At 39.2% G+C, this 15,845-nt stretch overlaps 2 protein-coding genes and 1 long non-coding RNA gene across 5 annotated transcripts in view; 1 reads left to right on the top strand and 2 right to left on the bottom strand.

The window, feature by feature from the left end:
* Nucleotides 1–7,882, bottom strand: part of COPG2 (COPI coat complex subunit gamma 2) — a 35,016-nt gene extending 27,134 nt beyond the window's left edge. For both annotated transcript variants that reach the window (XM_071424219.1, XM_071424218.1), the window contains exons 1-3: nucleotides 7,758–7,882; nucleotides 2,562–2,614; nucleotides 1,019–1,099 (exon numbers count right to left, since the gene is read on the bottom strand). In XM_071424219.1, the coding sequence (XP_071280320.1) occupies nucleotides 1,019–1,099; nucleotides 2,562–2,614; nucleotides 7,758–7,794 (171 nt within the window). In that variant the 5' untranslated portion in view covers nucleotides 7,795–7,882. The remainder of the gene's footprint in view (nucleotides 1–1,018; nucleotides 1,100–2,561; nucleotides 2,615–7,757) is intronic.
* The window catches only part of FBH1 (F-box DNA helicase 1), a 71,103-nt gene continuing 63,094 nt past the window's right edge, over nucleotides 7,837–15,845 (bottom strand). For both annotated transcript variants that reach the window (XM_071424214.1, XM_071424215.1), the window contains exon 22: nucleotides 7,837–8,022. In XM_071424214.1, the coding sequence (XP_071280315.1) occupies nucleotides 7,902–8,022 (121 nt within the window). In that variant the 3' untranslated portion in view covers nucleotides 7,837–7,901. The remainder of the gene's footprint in view (nucleotides 8,023–15,845) is intronic.
* LOC139588614 (uncharacterized) lies at nucleotides 7,936–12,844 on the top strand. Its single transcript, XR_011678754.1, has 2 exons — nucleotides 7,936–8,222; nucleotides 11,722–12,844. It is a non-coding gene; the product is annotated as an uncharacterized lncRNA (long non-coding RNA).

Below are 15,845 nucleotides of genomic sequence, written 5' to 3'. Positions count from 1 at the left end.
GGGGATTGTCACAGGAGAACGGGAATTGTCACAGGAGAACGGGGATTGTCACAGGAGAACGGGAATTGTCACAGGGAAATGGGGATTGTCAGAGGGAAACGGGAATTGTCACAGGGAAACGGGGATTGTCACAGGAGAAAAGGGATTGTCACAGGGAAACGGGGATTGTCACAGGGAAACAGGGATTGTCAGAGGAGAACGGGGATTGTCACAGGGAAACGGGGATTGTCAGAGGGAAACGGGGATTGTCAGAGGGAAACGGGAATTGTCAGGGGAAAACAGGGATTGTCAGGGGAAAACAGGGATTGTCAGGGGAAATGGGAATTGTCAGGGGAAACAGGGATTGTCAGAGGGAAATGGGAATTGTCAGGGGAGAACAGGGATTGTCAGAGGGAAATGGGAATTGTCACAGGGAAACAGGGATTGTCAGGGGAAACGGGGATTGTCACAGGGAAACAGGGATTGTCAGAGGGGAACGGGGATTGTCAGAGGGGAACAGGGATTGTCAGAGGGAAACAGGGATTGTCAGAGGGAAACAGGGATTGTCAGAGGGGAACAGGGATTGTCAGAGGGGAACAGGGATTGTCAGAGGGGAACGGGGATTGTCAGAGGGGAACAGGGATTGTCAGAGGGAAACAGGGATTGTCAGAGGGAAACAGGGATTGTCAGAGGGGAACAGGGATTGTCAGAGGGGAACAGGGATTGTCAGAGGGAAACGGGGATTGTCCCAGGAATCAGGAATTGTCCCAGGAATCAGGGATTGTCCAGCTCTTCTCCAAAGGGCTCCCTCCCAGCAGGACTCTGTCCTTGCACACTTTCTCCTGGAAAGCAGAACCCACCCTTTCCTTTCCCTGCCAGGAAATCCACAATCTCTCCTCTCTAAGTGCCCTCCACAGGGATGGAAGTTTCCCAAGGAGTTTGCCCTGTGGAAAGCATCTTTCCCACTAAAAATCTGAAATATTTCCCACTAAAATATCACTCAGATTCATTGTGGATGGAGAGAGATCTGAGCAGTCACCTGGTTCAGCAGGTACAGGATCTTGGTCAGGATGTGGAGGCATCGCCGTGGGTTTATGGGGGTCTCATTGAAGAGCCGGGCCTGCAATGGAACAGAAATTCTGCTTTGATGGATCCCAAAGAGAATTCTGCCTCTGTCAACAGCAACACTCAATGAAACTGTTTGCAGGCAAGCAGCTTGTAATCTTTATTTGGATTAAATATGAGTCTCAGAGAATGTGTTCAAAATTCAATCAATCTGTTTCCAGCCCAGCAGTTTGTAATTTTTATTTGTATTAAATATGAATCTCAGAGAATGTGTTCAAAATTCAGAGAATGTGTTCAAAATTCAATGAATTTGTTTCCAGCCAAGCAGCTCATAGTTTTAATTTGTATTCAATATGTCTCTCAAAGAATATATTCAAAATTCAATAAATTTGTTTCCAGCCCAGCAGTTTGTAATTTTTATCTGTATTAAATATGAATCCCAGAGAATGTGTTCAAAATTCAGAGAATGTGTTCAAAATTCAGAGAATGTGTTTCCAGCCAAGCAGCTCATAGTTTTAATTTGTATTAACTGTGAGTCTCAGACAATGTGTTCAAAATTCAGAGAATTTGTTTCCATCCCAGCAGTTTGTAATTTCTATTTGGATTAAATATGAGTCTCAGAGAAAATGTTCAAAATTCAATGAATCTGGTTCCAGCCAAGCAGTTTGTAATTTTTATTTGGATTAAATATGAGTCTCAGAGAATGTGTTCAAAATTCAATGAATGTGTTCAAAATTCAGAGAATGTGTTCAAAATTCAATGAATGTTTTTCCAGCCAAGCAGCTCATAGTTTTAATTTGTATTAACTGTGAGTCTCAGAGAATGTGTTCAAAATTCAATGAATCTGTTTCCAGCCAAGCAGTTTGTAATTTTTATCTGTATTAAATATGAATCTCAGAGAATGTGTTCAAAATTCAGAGAATGTGTTCAAAATTCAATGATTCTGGTTCCAGCCCAGCAGTTTGTAATTTTTATTTGTATTAAATGTGAGTCTCAGAGAATGTGTTCAAAATTCAGAGAATGTGTTCAAAATTCAATGAATTTGTTTCCAGCCCAGCAGTTTGTAATTTTCATTTGGATTAAATATGAGTCTCAGAGAATGTGTTCAAAATTCAATGAATTTGTTTCCAGCCCAGCAGTTTGTAATTTTTATTTGGACTAAAGATGAGTCTGTGTAAATATGAGAAGGGGCTCTTGCACCTTTAGTTTGCAGCAATCTGAACAAAGCACAAACACTCATTTGCCATCTGGAAGTGGCAGAAATGCCCCAAAATCCAGCACTTTGTTCCTCAGGCAGAGCCCCCTGAGAGGCCACACACCCACATGGCAGGCAGGAGCCACGTGTGCCCCAGTTCCCCTAACCCCCCCTAACTGTAGCTGATTTCCTGGCCCTTGCTGTGGTTTCCAGTGGGTTCTGTGAACTCAGCCCTGCCCCTTTCCCCACATTCATTCACTCACTCATCCTGCAGGGCTCCCCGAGGGCAGGGGAGGAGCTCAGAGCCTGTGCCTGTCCCTACCTCCTGAAGCACCGCGCTCTTCTCCAGGTGCTGGAAGGGATTGGAGCCGCTGCCTGGGGAGAGAGAGAGAGCTCAGAGTGGGGATGCACTCCTCCCACCCCAGGGGCTGAAGGGGCAGGAGCAGCCCCAGCTGCACCAAAGGCACCCACATCCCCTGGCAATAACTGATCCTGGCCAGCAGCAGCCTTGGAGCCGCTTCCCTAAGTGAGAAACTCAGGGCTACAGAAAGAATGAGGGGAAAAACCCCAAACTTCAGAGGAAGAAAATTGTTTGCTATTTCAAACACCTTTAATTCCTTTATTTAATACCTTTCAGATAACTAATATTATTAATACCTTTAATACCTAAATGGCCTTGACATAAAACTAGTTCCTTTTCCCCCTTTCCTAATTGCATTATAATTAGCATTATAAATAAATAATTTCCAAATCCACCTGTTAATATTATATTATACTATATTATATACTATATCATACTCTAATATTTTAATAAAATATCATAATTATGAATATATAATTTCCAAATTATATTATATATTATATAATATATAATATATAATATATTATAATATATTATATTATATATTGTATATTATATTATATATTATATTATAATATATATAATATGAATATATAATGTCCAAATTATATAATATTATATTATTATATAATATATTATATTATATTATATTATATATATTCTATAAATTATTATATATATTATATAATATTATATTATTATATTATATTCATCATTATAATATTAATATATTATAGTTTTATTATAATATATGTTTTATTATAATATATTAATTTAATAAAATATTATAATTATGAATATATAGTTTCCTAACTATATAATCATAATTATAACATGAAAATATTATATTTTTATTGTAATATATGGTTTTATTATAATGTATTATATTATATTAATAAAATATTATAATTATAAATATATAATTGCCTAATCCATCTGTTTTTATTATATTATATACTAAAATTTTAATAAATATTATAATTATGAATATATAATTTCCTAATTATATATTCATAATTATAATATGCAGGTATTCTATTTTATTATAATATATGTTTTTATTATAATATATTATTATAATAAAATATTATAATTATAAATATATAATTTCCCAATCCACCTGTTTATATTATACTGTTATACTATGTTATTTTTAATAAATTATTATAATTATAAATATATAATTTCCTAATCCACCTGTTTATATTATTAAAATATTATAATTATGAATATATAATTTTATTATCCACCTGTATTGTACTATATTATACTATACCATACTATATTATATTATACTACATTATATTATACTATATAATATTTAATAAAATATTATAATTCTAAATCTATCATTTCCCAATCCACCTGTTTTTATTATACTGTATTATACTATATTCTATATTACTATACTATATTATACTATATTATATTTAATAAAAACTATAATTCTAAATCTATCATTTCCCAATCCACCTGTTTTTATAATACTATATTATACTCTATTATACTATATAATATTTAATAAAATACAATAATTCTAAATCTATCATTTCCCAATCCACCTGTTTTTACTATACTATATTATACTATATAACATTTAATAAAATACAATAATTCTAAATCTATCATTTCCCAATCCACCTGTTTTTACTATACTATATTATACTATATAACATTTAATAAAATACAATAATTCTAAATCTATCATTTCCCAATCCACCTGTTTTTATTATACTATATTATACTATATAACATTTAATAAAATACAATAATTCTAAATCTATCATTTCCCAATCCACCTGTTTTTACTATACTATATTATATTTTACTATACTATATTATACTATGTTATATTTAATAAAATACTATAATTCTAAATCTGTCATTTCCCAATCCACCTGTTTTTATTATACTATATTATATTTTACTATACTATGTTATATTTAATAAAATACTATAATTCTAAATCTGTCATTTCCCAATCCACCTGTTTTTATTATACTATATTATATTTTACTCTACTATGTTATATTTAATAAAATATTATAATTCTAAATCTGTCATTTCCCAATCCACCTGTTTTTATTATACTATATTATATTTTACTATACTATGTTATATTTAATAAAATACTATAATTCTAAATCTGTCATTTCCCAATCCACCTGTTTTTATTATACTATATTATACTATATAACATTTAATAAAATACAATAATTCTGCATCTACCATTTCCCCATCCAGCTGGTTTTATTATACTGTATTATACCATATTATATATTACTATACCATATTATACTATATAACATTTAATAAAATACAATAATTCTAAATCTGTCATTTCCCCATCCAGCTGGTTTTATTATACTGTATTATACTATATTATATATTACTATACCACATTATACTATATACCATTTAATAAAATACAATAATTCTAAATCTGTCATTTCCCCATCCAGGTGTTTTTATTCCTGCAGGCACCAAGAGCCCTGAAGGCCCCAACAGCAGGGCTGCTGCCCAGGCCATGAGGCAGAACTGCAGGCATTTCTCAGCCCATAACCCCCAGGCTCCCTTCTGCTCCCCTCCCAGGCAGGAGCTCCTCATTTCCAGCTCCTTCCCTCCCCGTTCTCACAGCCCAAGGAAGGAAACTGAACATGGAACCAAGTCCAGCCCAGCTGGGCTCATCAGGAGCCCAGAGCAGCAGCACAGCCAATTCAGAGCAGCACCAGTTGTTGGAGGAAACTGGATTTAACTTGCAGACCTTTGGAGGGCTCTGCCCAGGGACACCTCCCCCTGTCCCAGGGTGCTGGAGTCATAAATACATAAATACTAATTATATTTCCTGTGCTCACAAACTCTGTCCCCCAGGAGAGCTCTACATTTCACCTACAACCATGGCAAAAATTCCCAAAATTCATTAATAACACTAAGAGTACAAGTGGATAGCTTAATTAGAAGTATGTAGTACCACTAAGTAAAAATTATATATAATTATATAAGTTATAAAAATATACATATAATAAATATAATAGAATAAATATAGGGATATAATAAATATAATATAGGGTTATAATATAGGGATATAATAAATATTATATAGGGATAAAATATAGGGATAAAATATAGGGATAAAATATAGGGATAAAATATAGCGATATCATATAGCGATATCATATAGCGATATCATATAGCGATATCATATAGGGATATCATATAGCGATATCATATAGCGATATCATATAGGGATATCATATAGGGATATCATATAGCGATATCATATAGCGATATCATATAGCGATATCATATAGCGATATCATATAGCGATATCATATAGCGATATCATATAGCGATATCATATAGCGATATCATATAGCGATATCATATAGCGATATCATATAGCGATATCATATAGCGATATCATATAGCGATATCATATAGCGATATCATATAGCGATATCATATAGCGATATCATATAGCGATATCATATAGCGATATCATATAGCGATATCATATAGCGATATCATATAGCGATATCATATAGCGATATCATATAGCGATATCATATAGCGATATCATATAGCGATATCATATAGCGATATCATATAGCGATATCATATAGCGATATCATATAATTATATAAATTATATATAAAACAAAATTTTAAATTTTAGAACAGTAACTAATCCTTCTTTTTTACCTTCTTCCTCCTAAGTTTTAATAAGGCTTCGTAATTAAAAAAGTCCCCATTACAAACTCCAAATAAGTAGTTGTTAAATTAAAAGTAAAAGAATTTAAATATAATTTCTTAATTAAATAGTTTAACCTTTATAAACCTTATATTAAAAATAATTGATCATTTTATAACTTTTAATTAAATACTTGTAACATAAATAAAAAATAACGAACATCTAAGCCTAAACACAAAATACCATCTCTAACCCTTCGATCCCAACCTTTACAAAAATAGGAAAAAAACCCAAAAACCAACCCCAGGCTGCTCCCAGCTCTGTCCAGCCTGGCCTCGGCCATTCCAGGGCTCGAGGCCCCAGTTCCTTTAGATTTGTCACCAGAGGGGAGAAATACTTTGTCAGTCAGTCCTTAGAGCTAAAAAACTGAAATTCCCCATGAGCTGTGAGAGACCACAGAACCACGGGAAGGGCTGGATGGAGGTTTAGGGAACATTCACTTCCACCTCCTGGCAGCAGCAGGGACACCGTCCGCTACCGCAGCTCGCTCAGCCTGGCCGGGGACACTGGCAGGGATCCAGGGGCAGCCACGGCTGCTCCGGGAATTTTATTTCACCTCAGCACCTTCCTCACCTCCACACCCCCCTCAGCATCCCACTCACCTCAGCACCTCTCAGCATCTCCCTCAGCTCAGTATCTCTCAGCTCAGCATCTTCCTCACCTCAGCACCTCCCTCAGCTCAGCATCTTCCTCACCTCAGCACCTCCCTCAGCTCAGCATCTCCCTCAGCTCAGCACCTTCCTCAGCTCAGCATCTCCCTCACCTCAGCACCTTCCTCAGCATCTCCCTCACCTCAGCACCTTCCTCAGCATCTCCCTCACCTCAGCATCTCCCTCACCTCAGCACCTCCCTCAGCATCTCCCTCACCTCAGCACCTCCCTCAGCATCTCTCTCACCTCAGCACCTCCCTCAGCATCTCCCTCAACTCAGTATCCCTCAGCTCAGCATCTTCCTCAGCATCTCCCCTCAGCTCAGCACCTCCCTCACCTCCACACCCCTCTCAGCACCTTCCTCAGCATCTCCCTCACCTCAGCACCTCCCTCAGCATCTCTCTCACCTCAGCACCTCCCTCAGCATCTCCCTCAGCTCAGTATCCCTCAGCTCAGCATCCTCCTCACCTCAGCATCCTCCTCACCTCAGCATCTCCCTCAGCATCTCCCCTCAGCTCAGTATCTCCCTCAGCTCATCACCTTCCTCACCTCAGCACCTTCATCACCATCTCCCTCACCTCAGCACCTCCCTCACCCCAGCACCGCTCAGCATCTCCCTCACCATCTCCCTCAGCTCAGCATCTCCCTCACCTCCACCCCGCGTTCACTTCAGCAGCCCTCTCACCTCAACCCCCGCTGTCTCCTCAGCCCCCTCCCGGCCCCAGCACCGCTCCCCTCGCTCCCAACCCCCCCGTACCGGACTCCTCGTCCTTTTTATCGAACTTCTTGATCATGGCGACCCCGCTCCCGCTTCCTCCGAGCGCCGCCGCCTCAGCAGCCCTGCCGGAAAGCCCGCCCCCGTCCCCCTATCTGACATCTGATTGGGTCGCGGCGCTGTCAATCAACCCGGCTCTTTCCGTCTCGCCAAGCCACGCCCCCACCACGCGCTGAGGGGCGGGGCCAGAGTGAGGGCGCCTCTTAAAGGAGCCGCGTCGTTATTTTGTGAGGGGAGTGAGGTTCCGCTGGCGGACAGAGAGAAAAGTAAATAAATAAATAAATAAATAAATAAATAAATAAATCAACGATCTGCGCTCCTGGCCAAGGAACGGGAACTCCTGTGGAGTTCACAATGAATTTACGTGGAATTTACATGGAAGTGACATCGAATTCACGTGGAATACACGTGACAATCCAACCCTCTGGGGCCTTTGCAACAGCCGGGGTAAGTCACAAGTAACTCCTGTGTAACTCTTATGTAACTCACTTTTAGCTCCCATGACAAATCACGCACTGAGGCCCTCAGCAAAAAAAAAAAAAAAAAAAAAAAAAAAAATTTCCCATGTAACTCATATGTTAACAAGTTAACAGTTACCTCTCAAGGCAAAAAAATATTGAGCACACTGGCAAAAAAAAGGATTGCCATTATCTCCCAATTAACTTCCATGTAACTCACAGGGAACTCACAAGTAACTCTCATGTTACTATCCAGACAAAACAACCATTTCAGCCCATTGCCAAAAAAAAGTATTCTCATTAATGTCCCATGTAACTCATGAGTAACTCACAAGGATTTCACACATAAATCCCAAGTAATTCCCAATTAATTCCCATGTAACTCACAAGGAACTCAGTAGTAATCTCCAGACAAAACAATCATTTGAGCTTTTGGCAAAAAAAAAGGATTCCCACGAATCTCCCATGTCACTCCTATGTAACTCATGAGTAACTTGCAAGTAACTCACATGTAAATCCCAAGTAATTCCCACTTATCTTGCAAGGAACTCACAAGTAACTCTCATGTAACTCTCCAGACAAAACAACTATTTGAGCCCATTGCCAAAAAAAAAAAAGGATTCCTATTAATCTCCCATTTAACTCATGTGCAATTCATGTTTAACTCACAGGTAACTCCCAATTAATTCCCATGTAACTCATGTGTGACTGGCAAGGAACCCTCATGTAATTCCCATGTAATTCCTGTGTAACTCACGTGTAACTCACACAGAACTCTCACAACACACCAAGCATTTGAGCCCCTTAAGCAAAAAAACTGCTCAAAGTTGTTCCAGGGCAGGTTTAGGTTGGATGTTGGGAAAATTCTTTCCTGGGAAAGTTTGTGCCCATTCCCAGAGGGGTTAAACACCCTGTGGATGTGGCACCTGGGGACATGGGCAGTGCTGGGAATGGGATGAATAAATTTTCCCTAAAATGTGAGGAATTGGGATATTTACTGTTATTAGATATTTATCTGGTGTTAGATACTTATTTCCTCTTAGATATTTATCTGTTGTTAGATGTTTATTAGTGGATGTTTCTATTGATAGTTGTTTACTATTGTTTGATACTTATCTGTTATTAAATATCTATTATTAGGTGTATAATATCTACCTATTCTTAGTAGATATTTAGAATAAATAAAGAGGGGAAGTAATGCCTCAGGGTTTGGCTTTTCTGTGTTTCCCATTCTGTGCTGCTTTGGTGTGTGGGTCTGAGCTCCATATTATGGGATGGTGAGCTCTGTGCACAGAGCAGGGAGACAAAACAATTCCTGCTCCAGCTGGGCACCAAGGACAAATGACCCAAATCTCAGCCCAGGAGCACAAACCCCGTGGGCTGGAGAGAGAAAAACAAGCAGGGTGGGACTGCAGGGGCTAAAGCTGGAATGGGACAGTGAACTGCCCTGGGTGGGTAAAAATTCCAGTGCTCATGGCTTGGAGCAGAGGCTGTAAGGGAAGGATTTTGTTTTATTCCTCCAAACACCAACAGCAAAGGGGTTTCTGAAATGAGGGGGGTGCAGGATGGGTTCATTTCCTAAAATAAAATGTGAGATATATATGATATATGATATATAATATATAATATATAATATATAATATATAATATAATACAATTTATATACTATACTATATATTATACATTAATTATATATTATAATATATATTATATTTTATATTTTATATATATAATATAATATAATACAATCGATATTCTATACTATATATTATACATTAATTATATATTATGTATTATGTATTATATATTATATATTATCATATATTATATATTACATACTACATATTATATATTACATACTATAGATTTATTATATATTATATGTTATATATTATTTAAAATGTAGTCCCAGCCTGTATCCTGTTGAATCCAGCAGCAGCGACTTGCAGAGGCTGGAGCACGAAGCCATGAGCCCATTTTTAAATTTTCTTTCCAAAGCTGGATTTTTCATGGTATTTTAGGAACCTGCCAATGAAAAACTTCTGAATCCCCTCTTATTTTCCTGACTTGTCTTGCTTGTAATCCACGATGCAGGGAGTTGTGAAAACACCTGGGGTAATTGATGAGTTCAATTCTGGTTCTTTCCCGTGCTGCTGAGCCAGGCTGAACAGCCCAGGCAGCAACTCTGGGCAGGACACCAAGAGTGGAGTGGCCTTTGCTGCCACATCCTGCTCAAGTGGAACTACATCCTACTCCTGGCAGAATTATTTTCTCCTGAATAACCCCCTAGTAAATAAATGCAGACAAACTCCATTGCTTCCAGATAAAGAGACTGGAGTGGTGAATGAATTCATTCAGTGAATGAAATAGGAGTTCATTTTAAATCAACAGGGATTATTTCAAATTTCTGCTTTCCCTTCCCCATTCCCATTTCTGCTTTCCCTTCCCCATTTCCTGTCTTCAGCACTTTTGGGGTCTCCAGTCTGGAGAAGTGTTTCCCATCCCTCTGGGAAAGAAGACTGGCAGTGCTGACAGATCTCAGACAGGATTTTATGGGCTGACCTGAGGGATTTAGGAACTTCCATCTAAAAGCTGCCCCACTTTTCCCTTGTTTTTCCAAACGGGAATTGTGTGCTGCATTCCAAACCCCAGGGACAGGGAAATGCAGGGCAAACTGAACATCTGTGATATATAATATATTATTTTTAAGCATATATATAATATATATTTTATATGTTATATAATATGTTATGTGCAATATATATAATATATATTATATATTATATAATATATAATGTATAATGTATAATTAATATATAATACACATTATGTAATATATTATCTATTATTTTTAAAATACTATATTTTAATTTTATTTTATATGTTATATACTATATAATATATATTACATATATTTTACATAATATACTAAATTATATATATTATTGTTCATATTAGATGTATTATATATTATATTACATATTACATATAACACTTATGTATCATTATTAAATATATAAAATATATATTATATTCTTTATTAAATAGATTTAATATATATATTAAATATATAAATATATAAATATAAATCTACAAATCTATTTAATGTACTTAATATATTAAAGGATGTTATGTTTATTATATTTTTCATATATTATAAATTATATTTAATTATAAAGTATCATATATTAAATATGTTATATGTTATATATGTATAACATTAGATGTATTACACATCACAATATAGAATATAATATGATATAATATAATGCTATAATAGAATATATTACAGTATAATATAATATTTAATAGACTGTATAGTATATTCTAGATTATTTTAATGTACATAGTTACATATTAAATATGTTATATATTACACACAATAGGTATTCCATATTGCATTATATAATATAATATTACATTACACCCTTTTAATAAACCCTGAGGGCAACTTTTAATCTCATGTTTGCTTCTCTGGATCTGCTCAGGACCCTCCTGGAATTCCCATTTCCTTCTTGTCTCGTGGTTGAAGTTGTCCCACCCTGAACGTGGCTGGGGTGAGGCTGTGGTGCCACCCCTGGTGAGCTCCAGGAGCAGCAGCATCCCCTTAATCCTCTGCTGAAGAACCTTTAATTAAAAGCTATTATTTTACTATTTTAATTACTCTCCCCACTGAGCTTACTCTGTCTTTCCTCACATTCTACTGCACCTCCAAAAGCATGATGGGGACAGAACCACCTAAACCCCAATTTTGGAGCCCCAGCCTCTGTTTAGCACCTCCCCAGCCGCAGGAGCCTTGAGGAAAAGCTTTGCCGTGGATCTTTATCCCACAGCCAGGGTATTTATCCTCCCAGGATGAGGAGGGAAAACAACCCCAGGGCCAGCTGTGGATGTCTCCCAGCCCTGCTGCCACCTCCAGGAGCTAAAGCTGTTCCTGCCACGCCCCAGCTCCGGGCTTTCCACCTAAAACCTGAGACTGTGGCATCTCAGCACCTGCAGGAAGAGGAATTGTTCCAAAGCAAATCCTTCAGCAAATGTCACCAGCAAGTTTTTCCTGTAATTTTTCTTCCTCTTAACTCATTGTCTCCTTCAAGTGCTTGTAGAGGTCAAGGAGAACATCCCAGCTTTAATCTCAAGGGGAATATTTGGGTTTTTGTACAAGTTTTTCCAGTGATTTATATTCAGGCTTATATTGAAGATTCCCAAGCTATCAGGATTCACAGCTGTTGACAGCAGAGCCAAGTAGAATTTGATAATTATTGACTTTAAAGATAAACTTTAAATAGGAAAGGCTTTCCCCACCTGATTGGAATTAATAATAGAAGGGGAAAAGGAAACAAACCCCATGTGATGGACATTTATTCATTCCTAGAAAGTGAGGGTGAAAATACAAATCTTCCCTCTTCCTTCTCACCTTCAGGGAACAAAACAATGCATGAATTCATTTTGTGGCAGGAGAAACCCTCTGGGAATGTTATTTCAGGGAAGAGAGGATGTTTCCAAGCCTGCAGCTGGAATTTTCACAACCTCCTGTTTTGTCAGTGCTCTTCCCTCCTAGAGCAGCATCAAATAATTGAATTGGATTGGATTAAATAAAACTTGGCACCAAAATCTGCTCATTCTCTTTGGGAAAAGGCTGCGTCTCAAAAGCAGCCTCACATCTGAGAACTGAAAGTTCCCAGACCAGAAGGTGAAGCAACCCTGTGGCCAAAATAGCCCAGTGGTTTCACGGGTGCTTTTCCCTCACATGGAAACCGAAACCCAAAAATCCCCTGGAGATCCCCTGAGCCCAGCCCAGGCCAGGCCAGGCCAGCCCCCCTGGTGCATTCCTCAGCTCTGAGGGCACCCCTGCCACTCCAGCAGGGAGAGATTCCCCTTGGGAAGCTCTGGAAAGGCTGGAATCTCCCTAGCCTGAGGTCATACATGCAGCAAAGACACCTTGGTGTCTCTATTTTTACCAATTCTGCCAAATCCCAGCCAAAACAGGAAATGTTTGTTTGTAAAACTGTAGCAAGTGTAACATGTGCTGTATTTTAGCTTTTATGAGAAAATGACCTTGCAACGCTTAACACTGGATCTCCTCCTTCTCCTTCTCCTTCTTCCTTTTCACCTTCTCCTCATTCTCCTTCCTTTTCTCCTTCTTCTTCCTTTTCACCTTCTCCTTGCCATTTTCCTTCCTTTTCACCTTCTCCTTCTCCTTCACCTTCTCCTCCTTCCTTTTCACCTTCTCCTCCTCATTCTCCTTCCTTTTCTCCTTCTCCTTCTCCTTCTCTTCTCCTTCCTTTTCTTCTTCTCCTTCCTTTTCTTCTTCTCCTTCCTTTTCTTGTTCTCTTTCTCCTTCTCCTCCTCCTCCCTTTTCTCCTTCTCCTCCTCATTCTCCTTCCTTTTCTCCTTCTCCTTCTCTTCTCCTTCCTTTTCTCCTTCTCCTTCTCCTTCTCCTCCTCCTCCCTTTTCTCCTTCTCCTCCTCATTCTCCTTCCTTTTCTCCTTCTCCTTCTCTTCTCCTTCCTTTTCTCCTTCTCCTTCTCCTTCACCTTCTCCTCCTTCCTTTTCACCTTCTCCTCCTCATTCTCCTTCCTTTTCTCCTTCTCCTTCTCTTCTCCTTCCTTTTCTCATTCTCTTTCTCCTTCTCCTCCTTGTTCTCCTTCCTTTTCACCTTCTCTTTCTCCTTTTCCTTCCTTTTCTCCTTCTCCATCCTTTTCTCCTTCTCCTTCTCCTCCTCCTCCTTCTCTCACTAAAAAAAAACCAATTCATAATTCCCATGACACAAAATGTTACCACTGGAATTTTTTCCTTTCTCCATCCCTCTCCATTTCCAGGGCAATATTTTGACTTTTCCAGGTGTCTCCAAGTACAATGGGCAGCGCTGCCTTGGCACAGAATCTGGGCCCAGCAACTGCTTCTTGCTGGATTAATAGTAGGTTAATTAAAATGAGAGTAATTAACCTGATGGGAAACCATCCCAGGCTGCCCAACACAGACCATTTCTTGGGACCATTTTCCCTGACTCATTGAATTATTGGGAATGAATCACAGTCCCAAGTATTCCTGGGAGCATGAACTCACATCCTGAGCATGTTATATGTACTCAGTGCAGGAACCTGTGAGAGCTGATAAGAAATTAGGTAAATCCTGCTTAAGTCCTCCCAGGAAAACAAAAGCTGATTAATGATTAATCATTAACAAAAAAAACAAAAACAATTATTAATGACTACAGTTTGGACCATTCTGCTCCTTGGAGCAGAGTTTTGGTTTCTGTTTCTGGAATAAGAATGCAAAGGAGTATTTTTTTCCTGGAAGGAGATGGATCCTCATCCCTGGTGCTTTAAAACAAGGAGTTTGTCTTCCTTTGGACTCTGGACTAATCTCTAGTCCTGACTCAAAATGCAGCTTTTTTTACCCAGGAATCTGCAGTTCAAGAGTCACATCCAAGAACACAACCCTGCCATGAGCTGCATCCAAGGAGGAACCTGGAACTCCTCAACATTCCACCTGTGCTGCTGCATCCCCCAGCTTCCCCTTCCCTGGAGTGCTGGGGGGCCTCAGCAATTCCCACCTGCATGCTGAAGTGTCCCTTCACCAAACCAGGGGGACAGGGAAGCACCCCTTGACCCCCAGGGACTCGTGCATGGAAAAGGTGGGAGAATTGTCCATATCCAGAGCCCCAGGTGCCTGAGCAAGGTGAGGAACAAGGGATAATCCCTTATTCCCTGAAGGCTTGGAGTGTCACAGCCTGGAATCATCCCAAGTGGAAAGCTACCATTGTTAGTAGAGCTCTGAAAAAAAAAAATCTTCCAGTAATTCCCAGCTTGGGTTGTGCCAGGGTGGAAACTTCCTGATGATTTATGGGAAATCAGGGAATCTGAGAATGACTTGGAAAGGATTCCAAGGATCACCCAGTGCCACCCCTGCCCTGGCAGAGCCACCTCCCAGTGTCCCAGGCTGCTCCAGCCCCAGTGTCCAGCCTGGCCTGGGGCACTGCCAGGGATGCAGGGGCAGCCCCAGCTGCTCTGGCAATCCCAGCCCAGCCAGGAATTCCTCATTGCCAAGATCCCATCCCTGGCTGCCCTCTGGCACTGGGAGCCATTCCCTGGGTGCTGTCCCTGCAGGCCTTGGCCCCAGTCCCTCTGCAGCTCTCCTGGAGCCCCTGCAGTGTGCTGGAAGCTCTCCCTGGATCCCTCCCTTCTCCAGGCTGAAGGGGCTGGTGCAGAGGGCCTGGTGTTAACCAGGGATCTGGGATCTGTAATTAACTGGCTGTTGGAATTGGAGCAAACCCTACCCATGTCAATGTTCAATCAGTCAATGATTCAATGCTGCTAAAACCTTTTGTGCCCTCATCCTTTTGCACCCTCTCCACCACCAGTCTCCATATTAATAATTCTGAATTGATTCTGACCTGGTGCTCATTTCATCCATGTGATAAATAATAGCATGGACTGAGCCAAGGACATGGAACGTTGGAGAGAATCCAGAGGAGGCCACCAGGATGATCAGAGGGATGGAGCAGCTGGGAGGAAAGGCTGGGAGAGCTGGGAATGTTCCCCTGGAGAAGGGAAGGCTCCAGGGAGAGCTTCCAGCACATTCCAGGCCTGCAGGGGCTCCAGGAGAGCTGC

This window comes from Agelaius tricolor, unplaced genomic scaffold (genome assembly GCF_023055355.1).
Source record: "Agelaius tricolor isolate 1412-34295 unplaced genomic scaffold, bAgeTri1.0.p SCAF_3, whole genome shotgun sequence".
NCBI lineage: Eukaryota > Metazoa > Chordata > Aves > Passeriformes > Icteridae > Agelaius > Agelaius tricolor.
Note: the sequence above shows the minus strand (reverse complement) of the source record. Positions and strands in the feature narration are given on the sequence as shown.